At 40.2% G+C, this 17,893-nt stretch overlaps 1 protein-coding gene across 2 annotated transcripts; it reads right to left on the bottom strand.

Annotated features, from left to right (window-relative positions):
• Positions 1–5,469: 5,469 nt before the first annotated feature.
• On the bottom strand, positions 5,470–16,311 carry LOC118404838 (shaker-related potassium channel tsha2-like). 2 transcript variants are annotated; one of them, XM_035804206.1, is made up of 2 exons: positions 15,995–16,311; positions 5,470–8,584 (listed from the first exon to the last, which is right to left on the bottom strand). In XM_035804206.1, the coding sequence occupies exon 2, from the start codon at positions 7,613–7,615 to the stop codon at positions 6,050–6,052; it is 1,566 nt and encodes a 521-aa protein (XP_035660099.1). In that variant the 5' UTR covers positions 7,616–8,584; positions 15,995–16,311; the 3' UTR covers positions 5,470–6,049. The 2 variants fall into 2 exon arrangements, with proteins under 2 accessions (XP_035660099.1, XP_035660100.1); XM_035804207.1 differs by lacking the exon at positions 15,995–16,311 and adding an exon at positions 8,866–9,021.
• Between the last annotated feature and the right edge of the window lie 1,582 nt (positions 16,312–17,893).

The raw sequence follows: 17,893 nt of genomic DNA, 5'->3' as shown, positions 1-17,893 counted from the left end.
CATGGGTATGCCCAATGGCAATGCTTCTGCCATTTCGAAACCTTTATTTCATTTCCACAATAATGATCATAACTAATAAAGAGACAACACACTACTGTTACAATCCTAATAGTAACGACAATTCTCATAAAAGTACGAACTAGACGAGAAATACAATACAATAAAATTACATCTTCATTTAATTGAATGATAGACAAATATGAGATAGTGTATATCATTTTTCATCGCCATACAGTAAAAATTCAAATAGTGCCACCTATCATGATACAATATAAAAACCATAATTGTATCATACATTGCCGTAGGACTATAATCATACGTGCATGTTTGAGAAATACAATACTATAAATTACATCTTTATTTGATTAAATAACAGACAATCAAATAAGATATTGTGTATAATTTTTCATCGCCATACAGTAAAAGTCTAATAGTACCACAAATGATACATATTATGACGTAAAAAAAATCATAATTGTATCATAAATTGCCGTAGAACTGTCATTAACGTGCATGTTTGAGAAATACCATACAGTAAATCATATCTTTATTTGATTGAATAATAGACAAATTTAAGATATTGTTTACAAATTTTCATCACCATACAGTAAAAGGTATAATAGTGCCGCAAATAGTACAGTAAACATCATAATTGTATCATACATCGCCGTAGGGCTGTAATAATACGTGCATGGTTGATGACTGGACTTAATTAGCTTTCATCAAATATGGCCTGCACTTACGGATATTGAATATTGAAAGGGTCTAAGTTCCATTAGGGCTATGTGTGCGGTAGTAACCAGGTCGTACTAATTATATTAAGACGAAAAGGACGCGTGTTCTATACAGAAATGGACTGGGTTAATAAACATGCACGTAGGTCTCTGTGTTACATCCCTTTAAGCTAAGGGCACAACCCGCCAATTTTTGTCAGTACCACGGTTTTTTTGGGAGGCCACGTCCGCCACGTTTTTCTGTAAACGTTCAGGCTTTACAGGGCAGGCGTGTCGCCCGTACTGGCACGTACGGTGGGCGAATCCGCAGCCCGATGGCACACAAAGTTTTGCCTGCACGTTAAGTTCTACGGGGCGTCTGAGTGCAACAAAATCCGTCGGATTCCCTACGAGTTCGTACGGAAGCGGCACATACCACGGATCCTAAAAGATTGCCTACCTTTTGGCACGTAGACAGCATGTACGGCGGGTTGTGCCCTTAGCTTTAGATAGCACCTATGGACCGAGTGCATGGGCAGGCGGACACAAAATCTAGAGGTCAAGAGTTCGAATTTCTGGCATTCCTGGCTAGTCGCTGCTATCCACTGTGTCTTTGGTATAGCATTTACAAGACGGAGCCCATCCCTCTCCTTCCACCGCCTTTCACCTGCCCTAGGGTTCACATTTTTAGATACCTCCAGGCCTAAATATCCTTCTTTGCGTATGCTTAGTTCTAGAGACACTAAGAAGATGAAAGCTCATTGCTGACGCATATATAGGGCAGCAAGTTATATAAGCAGGGCATATGTCTACAGAGAGGGGCTACAACCCCTTCACGTATACGAACTGTTCGTGAATGAAAAAAAAATTAGTCTTTAGAAACGTCTATAACGTCTAAAATAGAGGCATGTTTTCAGGAAAATTCCCCAACGAAATCTTGACACCTCCTTCACTAAAATGAATGAAATACTAACTTGTACTGAAATGAAGTCCACTTTCCACCAGACGGAGATGGGTAATAAGATACTGTACAGCGACAAAAATTGGATTTGCGTAACCATTGATTTTATAATTGAAATATGATGCAATATGTGAAAACAACAAGGTTTAAAAGACAACAAAACGATCAAAATTCTTTTTTATTTTCTGTGAAGTTCTTTGAGCGATGTCTCACATCTTTGGTTATTCAGCTTGTAAAAATAGTTAACGTATACGGCCGCGAATTGTCAGGAAATAACGACACCTCCTATGGCCGACGGCACATTTTCAAACCGGGGCCCAGCCGAGCTGTTTGTGGAAACGTAAAATAGAAATGTGTACATAATAAACATACACCCGACTATTCTCTTTACGTCTTGTGTAGTTTGGTGTGAGTCTTTTATATCATACCTTTCGTTCCCCGGGCCCCGGTTTTGGAAATGTGACGTAGTCCTAACCAACGAGAAGCCCTTAGGCTTATAGGTTTTCCAAACCGGGACCCGGCCGTGATGTTTAAGAAACGAAAAATTAAAATGTATACTTAGAAATATACGCAAGTTATGCCCCTGAATCTAATGATGACATTTTGTGTATGTTGATGTCTTCTATATCACTTATTTCCCTCCCGAAAGCTCCACGACCGGGCCCCGCTTCGGAAATATGATCTAGGCCTAACTCGCCTTAATGTAAGGACAAGAATAAATGATCTAAAACTTTTATTCTAGAAAGTTTGAAAGCAGTCCGAGTCCTAAGACCCTATCCTGAATTCTACCTCCCTTGGCTCGCCAAAGCTTCACGCCACAGTGCCTTTTTGGGCGAAGTGAATTAGCACCGTGTCTTGTCGCTGTCCAAACCGCCTTCCGTTCAATTAAAACGGAGAATGGATGGGTCCGCGCTTCATGTGCATATCATGCATCCAAATTGGGCGATAATAGGCACCACAGGGGACCGGGAAAGTGTCGTCTTTTCATCATACACATTCCACAAAGATGGCAACCTCGCTGCAACATAAGATATGACAGAGAACTCAACAAAATTCAACTAATTTCACCTTGTGTGTGTGTTCGTTGCCCTTTCGGTCATATTTTTACGTTTTGCTAGGTGATAATAGGCACCACAGGGGACCGGAAAAGCGTCGTCTTCTCATCATACACCACATTCCACAAAGACGGCAACCTCACAGCGACCGTCTTTTCAGAACGCTCAACTAAATTCAAAGCTACAAACAAATAATTTCACCTTGTGTGTGTTTTTGTTGAAATTTCAGTTATATTTTTACATTTTGCTTGGCAATAATAGGCACCACAGAGGACCGGAAAAAGTGTCGTCTTTCCATACACCACATTCCTCAAATAGAGCGACCGCATTGCGACCTAAAACCTCCACGAATTTCATAGATGAAAAACGAATCATTTTACGTTTTTTGTTTCGTTGCCCTTGAAAATTTTAGTCATATTTTTTATATTCTGCATGATAGTCTGATTATTAAATCAATGCATATGGTTACACAAATCCACTTTAGATTGATTGTGGACCTAGGACAAATTCTTCTGTGTTCTTGTGCAATAATTTCCGTTGAAATTTTACTCTTATGCCGTCGTATATGTTTTGTATGAGTCAATGTTTTAATCTGTGAACTGGTACTTTACCCTATTGTATGATACCGTAAGTATTTTTTTACACGTACGTCTAAAAATAACTAGAAGAACCAAAAGCTTAAAAAGCGTCTTTGATTTCTATACTATACTATACGATGAAATGTGTGGGGAAAATAAAGCAAAACAGTTCAATGAGAATAGTGAAGAGTTTAAACTTTGTTCCAACACAAGGGAAGAACTCACCATAAAGTTCAATGAGAAATTGTTCTTCATGGCCCGATTACATCGGTCTTGCGATCGCCGTACGATCACAAATTGAATGCCTTCTTGGGATATTCGTTCAAGTGTCGTACCAAATTTATTTGGCCTTTTTACAGAATATACTGTCCTAGATCCTTTTGGAGGTTGGTTTTGTCACCACTTGCTTTGAAAATCCAACAACGAAAAGTACGTTAGTCGACATTGAAAAAAAATTCACACGACAAATAAATCGTTAAGTGGTCTATGATGAGTATGACCGCACCGTTACTTCAAATCTCGTTACTCCAACATCACATATCTATATCACTATCCCTAAAGATATGATATGAGCTAACATGTGTGCCTATATCCGTACAGACCTTACTGTGGATAAAAGCTAATTAGCAGAGCCCATCCCGCCCCTAACAACTCTTTAAAACAATTAGAACCTCCCTGATGAATCCCCTGAGCCGGTAAAGCGGAAGAGAGAGCACTGGCACCGAAATTAAAAAGTCACAACCGAAAATAGTGGAAGATAGTAGCCGGGGAAAATCGATATTATGCCATTATGTCATTTCAGGACTGGCTATATCCGCCCCCCCTCCCACCCCCAAGGGTCATGAAAAGTTCATAACAATATCGATACAAGTGACGTCATTTTTGATGTGCTGCTGGTTCCGGATTGGCTTAATTTTTGTTAGTCTCCAAGCAGACCCTGCGGTGTCTAAAGATAGTATCAAAGCTGGCAAAGGATTTAAGCCGGCCAACGGGAGTCAAACGGGCACTGGTGCCGGCTATACTCTTTTGCAGGCTTCGATACTATCTTTAGGCACCGTAGGGTCTGCTTGGAGACTAGATTTTTGTAGCCTCTATCAGGCCTTCCTACGGGGGTACGGAGATCGTAGAATTTGGAAAAAAAATCGCGAAATTGGCCAGGGGAGTCAGCCCACGCTTTGGTTCATGTTGCGCACAGCCGACCAACTCCTTTGGTAGCAAAACTCCACGAGCAAATCATTCTCCCTATAATAGCCAGCGCCAGTTTGGTAAAGACCATGTTTTTCGAACCGAAGGGTGGTTGAATCGCCTAAACATTGCTGGAATCATTGACTGGTACTGATGTTGTACCCTTGGGAAAGTCACTTCCTCACTCTACATTTGTTTTGTCCTTCCGTTCATATTTCTAGTTGTGAGAAATTCAAATGAATTAGAAAAGAAAGAAAATAAATCAGTACTAGTACCTACCTTTGACTGAAGACGTCGTTTGGATAGGATGCGGTTACATTGAGGTCCTGTATTTAAGGAAAGCCACACCTCAAACACGCTAAAGAACCCAGCACGCTTATTGATAAGAGTAGGGATACATCGCAATATGAGTGGATTAAAAACTGCTGGATAAGCAGCTTATATTCTTCAGATTCCTGATGTGTTACGCAATGGTACGGTTTACGGGGCATGCAATACTAACAAGCCAATATTACATATAGATATTGATACAAATTTTTATTTTTATTTTTAAAATTCATTTACCGAGATTGCAGATGAATATAGATGAATCTAACAGTAACGATTAAGTTTGTTCTCAATAGTTAAAGCTACTTTGGCAAGACCTCTAATCTCTTAGTTTTGCATAGCATGCAAAGAGCTCCGATAACAGGTGGTGCTGCAACAACGCCTTCTACCGACTTACTAGAGTAAAGCAGCCTTTCGAAAGACTTGCCTTCGACTCCTTCGAGTTGTTCAAAGGTTGACGACCGAGTAGAAGCGCCACTTAGCAGTTTTTTTGGACCCTGCATCCATGAAAATGATTTCGTATATTTTGTCCTGGACAAACGTTTTGGTTGATGAAAAACATAAAACCTCAACGTTAAATCTCTTCACTATAACCTTTTCGGGGAGGTGATAAAGGTATTAAAGACGCAAAAAGAGAAGACAACAAAGAGTTTGATCCAAGAATTTACTTACATTGGCAATGTATTGCTTGAGCGAAAACTTTAACTTTCTAACAAATCAGTACGTAAATCTATATTCTAATGTACATCTTTAGCAATAACTTGAACATTCAAACTAATCAGTGAGCCTATGTTCTCTTCTTTAGTTGGCAATTATAAGACACAGTTTTTCACGATGTTGAATGTACGCAATGATGTGGTAAGTTCGTGCAAGATTTAGTTTTTGGATGGCCAATACCTTCATTTTGTTGTACCTGTTGTTAACACGAAAGTTAATCTCAGTTGATAATAGAAATTCACATGATGGAGAATTAAACTGTTCCTTCACTCAACAAATGGACTCACCGGAATTTCCACTGACTCGCTAAGTCTGATCTTCTTCAGCTGTCTCAACTTGGACGGGCGACGATATCAGCTTAACCAACAACGTTTCACCTATTGCTGACGTCATACGAGTTTTTAAGTTGGAATACGATTTTATTATTCATAATGTTGTCGTTGTTTTCACAAATTTTGCACAGTGTTTTTACAAGCTGGAATATTGTATGTCAACTTTATCACATTTGTATAGCTAAGGCGACAGTTTTTGGAAACCAGACTTCAGCTTTTCCTTCTTCGCGGTGTTTCCTCCTAGGTCCTCGATGTTCCCTTGTGTGTGGTAGAAACGGGTGAAGTTGGCAACTATAACCGGAACCGGAAGTGCTAGCGCAAGAACGCCAGCTATGGTGCACACCGTCCCGATCACTTTACCACCGGGCGTCTTTGGTATCATGTCGCCGTACCCAACCGTCACCATGGTAACGATGGTCCACCAAAACGCTGAGGGAATACTTTCAAAATCGCTGTCCTCTTTCCCTTCTTCCACTAAATACACGCACGTGGAAAACAGAAGGGTCGCGAGTACCAGGAAAAAGGAAAGCAGGGCTAACTCTCCAAGGCTCGACTGGAGAGTTTTGGCGAGAACTTTCATGGCGGCAGAGTGACGTGTGAGTTTGAAGATCCGGAACACTCTGACCAATCGCGCCACGCGGAAAACTGCTTCGATTTTATCCGACCACATCCCAAGCCAATCCACGACGATAATGACCAAGATTTCTATAAAATAGGGCAAGATGGCGAGCAAGTCTATAATATTCATTGCTTGTGAGAAAAACTTTCTCTTGGATGGACACGAAATTGCTCGTATCAAAAACTCTATCAGAAACCATCCGATGCAGATACTTTCTGTCAGGAAGAATGGTTCATGAAAGGCCTTCAATAAGTCTTCTAGAGAGGATTTAGTAACATGTTTGGGTTTCCAACTTGGGATACTTTCAAGGCACAACACCGCTAGAGATACAACTATGAACCATACAGACAGTGATGCCACTACTCGAGCAGCTATGGAGCTATCGGGACACTCAAATAGGAGCCATAGATGTCTTAAGATCACGTTATTTGGTAGCACCGTCTCTTCTGCCTTGTCCAAATACCCTTCGTTTCTTCGTAGCCTTGACAGAGCTTCTTCGCCAAGATCGAAAAACTTGAGTTCCTCATAAAACACATCTAGAGGCACGCAAAGTGGTCGGTTTATTTTGCCACCTGTTTGGTAGAAATCCAAGATGGCGTCGAAACTCGGCCGATTTCTGTCGAAGAAGAACTCATCACGTGATTCATCCCAGAATTCCATCCTGCGCATTGGGCTTCCCAGAAGAGTGTTCGGGTATCTGTTCAATGTTCGCAGGCAAGTTTCAAAGCGAAGTCCGCTGATGTTGATGACAACACGTTGGGAACAAGAAGAGGCGGTGCTTGACGTCAGCGTCCATGTGGTCGGCCATTGGCTATCGCTCAGGGCAGCAGATTCGTAGTCCCCGGATGTCATTCTCTGCGCGTGCGCGGATTCGTAGTCCCCGGATGTAGTCCTCTCGTAGTCCCCGGATGTTGTGCTTTCCTCCGGCATGGGTTCATAGTCCCCGGATGTAATTCTTTGCGCGGGCCCTCCTGTCAAGGTGGCTCCAATATCATCTATCAGAGTTCCTTTTGGCCAGGATTTTTGCCTGCCATATTCGGAATTCCTCACCATGGCAACGGAATCGTCTGCCAATGACGACATCGTAATGCTCTCGTTGATCATCTTGTCTCCACTATTGGATGTCATCCAAAGTTCAAACGCGTTGGCATCCCATCAGCAACAGCTTGACTAACTCCAAGTTATCAGATTCCCTTTTCAAAAGGTCAACCACCTTAAATCATTGGGATGGATTTGGCATCCTAGTTGCCGTAAATGCGAGATGGCGATCGTGTTTCGGGTTCCTGCATACCAAAAGTGTTAGAGTACTCACCAAAAGCAGTCTCGCCAAAAGAATTGACATGTATACGAAAACTGACCACGAGTCGCCTACCTCAGAAAGTTGAAGGGTCTGGAGCGACTATTCATTTGAAATCGATAGCAGGTCACTGGTAACTTACCGAGTTCCTTCCGTAAGAATGCGTTGTCGTAGAGCTTCCTGGTCACAAATGAGTGGTCTTGTTTTCGGAGTTAGAAGTATGGACCTAGACAGTTTCCGTTGGCCTATACAGTATCTATAGGCCTAGACAGTATTCATGGGCCTAGACAGTATTCATGGGCCCAGACAGTATCTGTGGGACTAGACAGTATCCGTGGGCCTAAACAGTATCCATGGGCCTAGACAGTATCCGTGGGCCTAGACAGTATTCGTGGGCCAAGACAGTATCCGTGGAACTAGACAGTATCCGTGGGACTAGACTGTATCCATCATTCCATGGGCCCAGACAGTATCTATAGGCCCAAACAGTATCCTTAGGCCTAGACAGTATCCGTGGGTAATATAGTATCCATGGACCACCGTGGGAAAGCCCAAATGCTCCAAAAACCGTTAGCTTTTGTAACGTTACAATTTTTCTTCCTTGTCTACATCAACTTGGAGATTACGTTTTCTCTCTTCCGCGTGGGTGGCATTAAGTTGTGAACATCTCGCCAAGCCATCTTGACATGGTCTCCGTCAGGTCTTGTTAATACTAATCCGATTCCGTGCGACCACAAGACGACACCGTCAGCATATATTGTAGACACTCGTCCGTTTCTCTCGTCCAGATTTGGCCCGCTCTGAAAATATAGCAGAGCAAACAAAGTTAGCCGTCAGCAGAAGTCAAGAACAAATACATCTTATTAGTTCAGTCATCAGAGTAAAAATATAGCGTCAAAAACAACCATGTTCGCTATTTATATAGAGTGACATATACAGCTTGATTAAGACCCTATGGAATATGACAGCAAATACTTGGCATGCTTAGGACTTAGTGTATCATACTAACATTTAAAGCAATCAGCAGTAGTTGTATCTATATTGATCTATATTTACTGACACCGTTGTCACAATTCCTTACCGAATCTTGAAGGATGCTGTAGGGTTGTCTGGTAGCACTTACAGCAAATTATTCTAAACGGTATCACATACACTGCATGGATATTGTAACATTATAGCTGAAATTCATGACATGTTACACAACGGCTTGGGGCGTTTGAGATATGGTAACCGGCAAATAAGCCCCCACATACCATAATCTTAGTGACAGTGGGTCATACCATTATGATGGCCGATATTAGGGGGGGGGGGGGGGCTCTAATGGTGTCTTCTTTTTTGTATCGTAATTGCTGGTGTCAATGAACGTTGCTAAAACATTGATATGACCACTGCAAGCCCATGCCGTTTTCCAGCATTTTTCCGCGGAGTATTTCTTTGAAACAACATTAAAGTGACAATGAATACATAACTGTATTGCATTCAAAACTTGGAGTACAGTCCGTTACAAAGAGAGTCTGGTTTTAGAACATCGTGGTTCAAATTTTCTTCCTCTACCTCTATTATATCACAAAACATATAAAGACTATCAAACTGAATCTTCTGGACACCGAGTGAGTTTGGACAAAGTAACAGGATTAATTCCTAACTGGAATTCAAGAGGCCATATATACTAGAGACGGGGGCCGATACCAGCTACCGATACCTTTGACCCGTTGCTGACATCACATTTCCGTTCAAGTCACGTGATATAGGCTTCGGCTCATTTCAACTTGAGAAGGCTGAAGGCGTGGATTGACCGAAAATGGTGTTAATAAAAGATGTAAAATGTTAACCGTAAAAAACATTGCAAAGATAGTTTCATAGCCTTTTTAAGACCGTAGGGCTAGTGGGTTTATCCATATTGTGTCTTGGGCATGGTACGGGGAATCGAAGCCCATCTCTCTCCAAGAGAACACGATTGGTGGCATGACAGGATTTGAACCAAGGACCTCTGGCTTTAAAGCCAAACACCCTGCAATTACGCCACACGGCCACACTACTATAAAAGACCATCAAAATATTCCTAAATTTCTCAAACATTTCTCAAATTTCCCGACGAGGCACGTAACGCTAGTTCACCTTTATCCGTACGTAGGGTAACCTTTATCCGTTCTTTTAAAAAACGATGTATTTAGGGGTATCAAGTCAACAGATGATGGTTTGAAACTGCATGCAATATTATGAAAATAGCACAATTTGAAACTACCGTCCATCGACTTCATATCCCTGGATGCCCTGCTTAGCAGCACAACGGATATAGGTTACCCCGCGGATAAAGGTGAACGAACGTTATACTTCAAATTGGCACACTACAAGCTCCGCTCCACGAGCCAATTCCTATATACTTACTACTTTATAAATAAATGATACAATGAGGAAGGCCGGCGCATTTAAGGCACTTTGTACTCTATCCAAATCCATGGTAAATGGGTTAACGACTTTACGGTGACGTATGAGAGGGGACAGTGACCAATTGCCCATCACGTAATTGGATACGCGGTAGTGGTTTCTTGTCACGAAAGTAGAACTTTCACTTCTTTGTCCCTTGAGTGACATAAAATCAGCGATCGGGTGCAAAGAAACCTTTTGGTTTTTAAATTTTAGACGAGCAAGAAAACTGGAAAGGGAACATTTTCGCGAAAATGCAGAATATTTCCCCGTAACCTTTTTTCAAGCTACTCGCAAACATTGCTATACCATTAGGCTCGCCCTATAGTATTGCGTGCGAGAAAAAAAGCGAACAATATCTGCTTGATTTTTGGACCTGGTCATCAAAATAATCATACTACCATTAGGCTTGCCGGCAGTGTAGTGTGTGTGAGAAAAATTGAAATAAAAATTACTCGTATCATAATAAACGGCTTATTTCCAACCTAAGCCAGTGTGAGCTCTGATCCGCTACTGACAAAAATAACAAAAAATCACCAGCAAAACCTGAAACGTTTTTTGAAAGTTTTCCTTTGGCTTCATTTATTTTCATCATACCATGCTGTGAGGACTTCACTATATCATCGTCTTTTATATGACAGCCAATTTATCTAAATTGAGTCAAGCGTTTTTTCTACCGTCAATTTGCCAATAGGCTTTTCTGCATGCTTGCGTGCGAAATCCTTGTATGAGACCGTAAGGCCACAGCAAGTAAATTTTATGGATGACATCCGCGCGCGCATTAATTTTCGCCTGATTTCAGAAAAAAAAAACAAGAATTTTTTTCTTCTGCAGGGATGGTCAACATGACGATAAAGTACCAAAATGAGCAAATATGTTGTATTGTAGCCTATTAATTGTACTTGTAGCAGTGACACTTGCGAGGTACCCAGGGCTGTAGTTGTAGAAATGAAACTTATTGGATAGTTGTAAAAGTGATACCACTATGGAAGCCATGGGTGTGGTTACCAACTTTGTTGGTGATGCCAGTCTACCACACTAGTGTCACTTTTACCACACCAGCACATGTCTTGAATCCGGAATGAATTCCTTGTTGGCTCTGATACCATGTTTTGTCCCTTTAATTCTTGTTACAACTTTATCGTGCCTATTTTTTAAACTGTAGTCATCTTGTTTTTTTTCATCCATCTTGTTTTTTTCGCCCTATCGCACTATATTTTTGCAGTCTGCAGAGGATGTCATCCATAAAATCTACTTGTTGTGGCCCAAGCTGATTACATCCTGTGGGAAGGGAAACCACCGATAGTTACATGTCAACACTACTTATTCTCACAGGAACCCTTCGGAGAGACAGTATCTTTGCTTAAAAGTAAAGATTAAAGAAAGTCCCATTGACTTTCCATGATGTACAAAATAAGAAATAAACTGGCGGACGTACCAACTGATAAGTATCTAATACCAGCTCAGAAAGAACAAGAAACAGTCATGCCTTCAAATACCAGAGTTACCAACCTATAGGATTGATGTGTTTTAAAAATTCGTACTTTCCCAGAACTATCGTAGAGTGGACTTTGTTACCACCAAGTACACGTACAGTAGGGGCATCTTCTCTGAATAGTTTTAAAGAACGCTTGCAGATAGATGTCCAAAAGCTAGGTGTGACCGTTCGGTGTACTGTAAATGCAGAAATGTTCGCGGTGGATTAATGTTCGCGGTTTTCACTGTGACTACTTCTCCGCGAACTTAAAACCACCGCGAACATTTTTCTATTATGGTATTAGAATGCAGTCTATGGTATTACCGTGAACTTAAATCCACCGCGAAAAGTCCTTTTTTACGCTACCGCGAAATTAAATCCCCGCGAACTTAAATGCATTTACAGTATATACATGTAATATAACCAGCTGCTGCCGCGCCGTGTGCCTGCGAAGCTGGTGTGTTACGCCGAACGGCGGTTATACCGGCTATATAGATACAGATACAGACTTTTTGAGGCCGTGGGGTTAGTGGGATGTTATCTACTGTGTCTAGGGTCTAGTTGCACAACAATTGTACATGGTACAAAGTGTGGCTTATATGTGACAGAGACGTTTTTTTAGGTGAAAAGTACGCGCAACCCTCTGTCGACCTTAAATATGGCTGATCTTACTACAACGATACGCCCGAAGATCGTGGATAATGTGACAGGGGTATAAAGAAAGTAGTGTTAAGTGCCTTTTCAAGAACACAATGTTTGTTGAATGTTAAACTAAGGACATCTGGATTCTAGGTCAAACACCAAAACCTTTAAGTCGACACGACGGCACACAATCTTTACTAAGCCTCACTTAATTCCTCGACTATCTGGGTCGCATATCGTATATGATATGACGGCTTATCATACATGATCATGTTAATATCTATATCCTATCAAAACCCTCTATTAAAGAATATTTGATGAAGAGAGTCTTGAAATAGAGTCAACTTTGCTGTAGCAGTCGATGGGTACATACCGATAACAAAGAGTAAAGAAAATATCGTTTTAATTTTGTATTGTTGTTTTACGCGTATGAATGTTAGACATATAGGTAATGCAATACGAACCCTAGCAATTGGATAGAGGTTAACTGATCTATCTATTTATTTATTAAATTTATGTATAGCAAATTTCTGCTTTTATTTTATTTTCATAAAATCCAATTTCTGTTTTTTGTTTGTTTTACTAGTATATTAAAAAAAGTATGAAACCTGAACATTTTGTTTACACTAAATCTTTTTATTACTTTTCTCCTCTATATGATCTATAAGAAAATATTAGACGTAGCAATCAACATAGTACATGTATTATGATGTGTGCTATGGAGACACATGATATTTTAAATCATTTTCCATTAGTCTAGCTGAAACTACTGTATAAGCTTAGTTGTTTTTATTCTTTTTCACCTAGTATACCACTTGTGGTCATTTGTGCATTTAGCCTACTGGCATGAACATGCAAGAAAGATTATTATAAAAAAATATCATACATTTTTTTCCATATTGACTTTAAAATAGGAATATCACACGTACAAAACGTACAAGTGTGACTAAAAAGACAACAAAACACACAAAACGATATAATTTCTTTGAGGAGAATTCGTTGAGCACTCGTAAGGCAGTATCTTTGTTTCAGTGAGATACAATGTTTGCATTACCTATAGAGTCCATTCCAAGACACCATGCGGATGTTTGTGGCCATTGTTTAGAATTGATTTTAAAGTTTTGTAATTATATGTCTAGGACATTTGATACTTCAGAAATATTTGTAACACTGTTTCAACTTTATAAATATTTCCCTGGTCCTGTAAAACTTTAGAAATATTCATCGTGTGGAATTGGATACTTCTAATGGTTTCTAAATAATGATAACAGCATTCTACCATTATCTACCATTTTCTACCATTTTTTGTAAATGGTTCAGTGGGCTGGGAAGATAGCAATTCACACATCCTTGCAAAGTATGGTTGGGTGCCATGAAACAATGGCCCACCACAAAGGATCCACCAGTGAAATCTAAAAATATACAGATACAACAATAGGGCTTACTTTTATGGGGGCAATAAACTAATTTAACCATTTGGCGAGGTTTACCATTTTTTGTAAATGTGAAATAATCACACAGAGGTTTCACAATTATTCTAAATAAAGATATTTTTGTACAGTTACTTTCAAAATGTTTCTAAAATATTCAAAGGAATTCAAATATATGAGTACTTTATCAGTCAATTTTTTAAAAATAATTTGATTATTGTGGCTCAGATATTCTTTTATTCAAAATAATTCAGACTAATTATAAATATCGCCTAAAAACCCTCATGGTGTCTTGGAATGGACTCTACTCTCTCAACAAGTTGTCTCATTGACGAAAAACAACGAATGGTGTTTTAACGTCTGTCCGTTTCCAAAATCATATCCAGTTGCTTAATTAACTGCTTTTTGACGTAAATAATGATCTAGTTTCAATATGCCTAATACAAGACGTATATTCCAGAATGAATAACGCGTTCGTCAGCATTATCAAAACGTGTAGCTATGCCTGTATTTTCGTTAGCACCTTGCCACATATGTCGTACGGTTGTCGTGCGATAACAAACTGATAGCATTCTTGAGATAGTCGTGCGTGTGTCGTACAGCTGTCTTGTTACCAAAAAAGCTGATTCTTGTCGGTGGATTTGTCTGTCTGTGTCTGCTCAGCCATTGCTTGTACAAAAATACATGTATTCCCTCCAAGGGGGCGCAAAAAAACACAAGGTTTTAAACCATTGGCAATACTTTAATGTACCTAAAGGATTTTATGTGAAGTTTGGCCAGTTTGGGATGTCAGTAGTACAGTAGAAAAGACTCTGTACATGTTGAATCAGCTTGGAGAGAACTGAATTTTCTCCATCTTACGTTTTCCTCCCCCCCCCCCCTATGTAATAATGGAATGATCAACAGCTGGCTGTTTTGAGCCTATAGGACCAATCTAGGGGGTCTGATTAGGGGACTATTTTCAGACTATGCGTATAGAAATTCTTGGAAAGGCGCGCTTGATGACAGTTGATATAATAGCATTTGCGAGTAAGTTTTTATGTTTTGAAGTTTTTGCGTTAGTGGTATGTACTTAAACAGTGCCCCCCCCCCCTTAACTATTAGGGAGTATACTTTATCCACGCCCCCGCCCTCCATATCATCATTACAGATCATTCCCCTAAGTTCTTCCTGTCATATCACATTTCCAGTCCACTGACAAGTAATAAGAAATATCGTCCTAGATTTTTGCCGTGCCTCTCGTGCTCTTCACTTTACACGTACATGCTAGTTACGTGACTTACGTTACATTAGTCATAGGCAATTTGAGCCAAGAGAAGCGTCGGCGTTACCAATTAGAGAACGTATGTTACAGCGTATGCTTTACCTTCAAACGCGACACGACACAAAATCCTTAGTGTTCACAGCTGAAATTTTAAACAGAATACAGTAGATGGATTATCGTGAATTATTTGTATTGCTACCCTGGAAACCAGACTTTTAGCCAGGGCCGAGTTTTGCCGGCATGACAAATCACCGGAGTGCTTATCTTAAGTCCTCGGGAAGACCTGCCTTGGCTGCCGACCAAATTCTCTGTTGGCCCTGCTTAAAAAGTCTGGATTGAACGGTATTGTATTGCTTGAATTACTACCATTACACTCGACCCATATGTGTATTAGGGAAAATGCCAAACAGGTCTACATTGTTAATCTGTACTTGTTGGCTACCAAGCATATTGGAAACCATATTTGAGATTAGCTATCGTATATCCTATGCAAACAGGATAAAGTATTAAGCCCTGGTTGGGTCTATGACTTATTTGGTAACGACATTTGTCACGACACTACTAGCTAGATAGCTATCCAGATATGGCGTCTTTGATAACATAAAGCCGTCAGCTGTTTCATGAAGGCATTCGTTGTGACGCCAAACAAACGCTGAAACAACATAGCAAGACAACGAAATATTTCTGAGCAATTTTTGTAGATAAATCTTTGCAAATATTTGTTTACAGAGCGAGGATAAAATGTTGCAATTTCTACTTTCTATTAAGGGTAAAACTATTGCAGTGATCATGTCTTGCGTCAGAATAACGGAAGTTTTAAAGTATTGTTACTGAAAAGAAGATAATCCGAAGGTCTTACGACAACTCACGAATACATCTTGGCAAATCACGTAAGGTATATCCGTCGCTACCATAAACCTTTGAGATACAATCATAGATAAAAATTCCAAGAAAAAAGATATCAACTAACCTGTAGTATCCAGTTGTAAGCCACACCACAACGCCAATTTGTCTTCGTTTGAGGCAGAATTGTGTTATTAACTTGTTGTTATTGTCGTTCTGAATCACTGTACGGCCGTGTTATGTAAAGATGGCTTTCGACGTCGGCGACTCGTGTCTACTGGTAATTATATCATATAAAATATCGTGACAGGGAAATCCACGGGGGAGCTTGGTCAATACGCGGTGGCCTATGTAACGTGTTGACAGGGGTAGCAGCCTGTAGTAGTATAATGATAACACACAGCGCTAGCTAACACGCAGACCCTATCTGTCCCGTGTTCTGGAAAGCTCCTCCGTACGGGGCAGGTTGTGCCACTATTGTAAAGGGGGGCGGTCCTACTAGACAACAACATCCGGGACATGGTGGTCGCCATATGCAAATATGGTGGTCAGCATGTTCTGTCGCTTGACCTTGTACTTGTTGCATTTTTTTTTAAAAACGAGAAAACATCTTTAATTATACTACAGTTAATGATAGTACAGAAAACCTTTAGTCTTTATGAGTTTCTGTCCACTGGCCGAATGAACCATTTCAAGACATTTGATGACCTTTTGTGTGATAACTTTGTAACAGGTTAGTCTAAACATGTAAGCATTCGAACTTTTCTTGTACATATACTATTTGAATGTTAAGCTATATCATCGAAGATATATAGGATCATTGTAAGCTCCTCTCAATTCAGCCCCTGGTCCACCCAATAATTACAATAACAATAACAATTTACCGCCTAAAAATATGACAGAACTTTCTACGGTCTTTCAACGAGTGCTCAAATCTATCAATAATCTCCCAATAATCTCCAAGGTCTTTCAAAGGTCTTTCAACGATCATTTACCGATCGCAAAGCCTTCCATTAATCTATCAATAATCTCTCAATAATCTCTAAGGTCTTTCAATGATCCTTCAACGATCTTAAAACGATCGCAAAGCCTTCCAATCAATATACCATTAAACTGTCAATAATCTCCAAGGTCTTTTTATGATCTTTTACCGATCTTTCGACGATCGCATAGCTTCCATCAATCCATCAATGATATCTCCTTGGTCTTTCAAAGATCTTTCAACGATCTTTCGATGATCTCAAAGCCTTTCAATAATCTCCAAAGCCGTTTAATAATCTCCAGAACCTTTCAATAATCACCAAGTCCTTTAAATAATCCTCAAAACCTTTCAATAATCTCCAAGGCCATTCAATGAATTAAATCTTCAAAACTTTTCAATGATCTCCAAAGCCTTTCAACAATCTCCGAGGCCTTTCAATAATCTTCAAGACCTGGATGGTCTTGCGTTATCTCAGTGCGATCTTTTAATTATTTCATTCATTCGTTCTTTCATCCATCCATCCATCCATCCATTAATTCATTCCGTCAGTGAACCAACGATTGTGAGCTCCTAATCGGTCCTGTAGAAATAGAGCCAGAGTTCAATCTCAGCCGGGGACTCTTCACGTCTTGGCCCACATGTGTATATCGGCGTCGTGCAATCATCTAATGGGCAGTTTGCACGTTAATGAAGTTATCTGGTAATGCAATTATTGCCTCCACTTAGCAGGGCGTCTCAATGCAGCCTGGCCTGGTGCCAAGCATCATTCTCCGTACCTCCTGCAATCTGGGTTTGGAGTAGCCTGCTATCCAGCCGTATACACATTTCTCACGCGGCGGCCATGATAGACCTAAAACGAGTTCAATGTGGCAAACAAAAGACCGTCCATCATAATTAGCAGTTCAACCAAAGATATCCTGGCAATTAGGAAATAGACCAATAAGAGAATGGCTGCATTATTATGATTTTATTTTGCATCTCTTAAGGGACTATGGGAACAGTCTAGTAGTACGCTACTCTAAATTGCTTCATCTTTCGGTACAT

Source organism: Branchiostoma floridae, chromosome 17 (genome assembly GCF_000003815.2).
Source record: "Branchiostoma floridae strain S238N-H82 chromosome 17, Bfl_VNyyK, whole genome shotgun sequence".
In the NCBI taxonomy this organism is placed as follows: domain Eukaryota; kingdom Metazoa; phylum Chordata; class Leptocardii; order Amphioxiformes; family Branchiostomatidae; genus Branchiostoma; species Branchiostoma floridae.
This window is presented reverse-complemented; position numbering and strand designations above follow the sequence as displayed.

Coding starts and splice junctions, on each gene's coding strand:
- LOC118404838 (XM_035804206.1), bottom strand. CDS start 7,615: ATGACATCCAATAGTGGAGACAAGATGATCAACGAGAGCATTACGATG.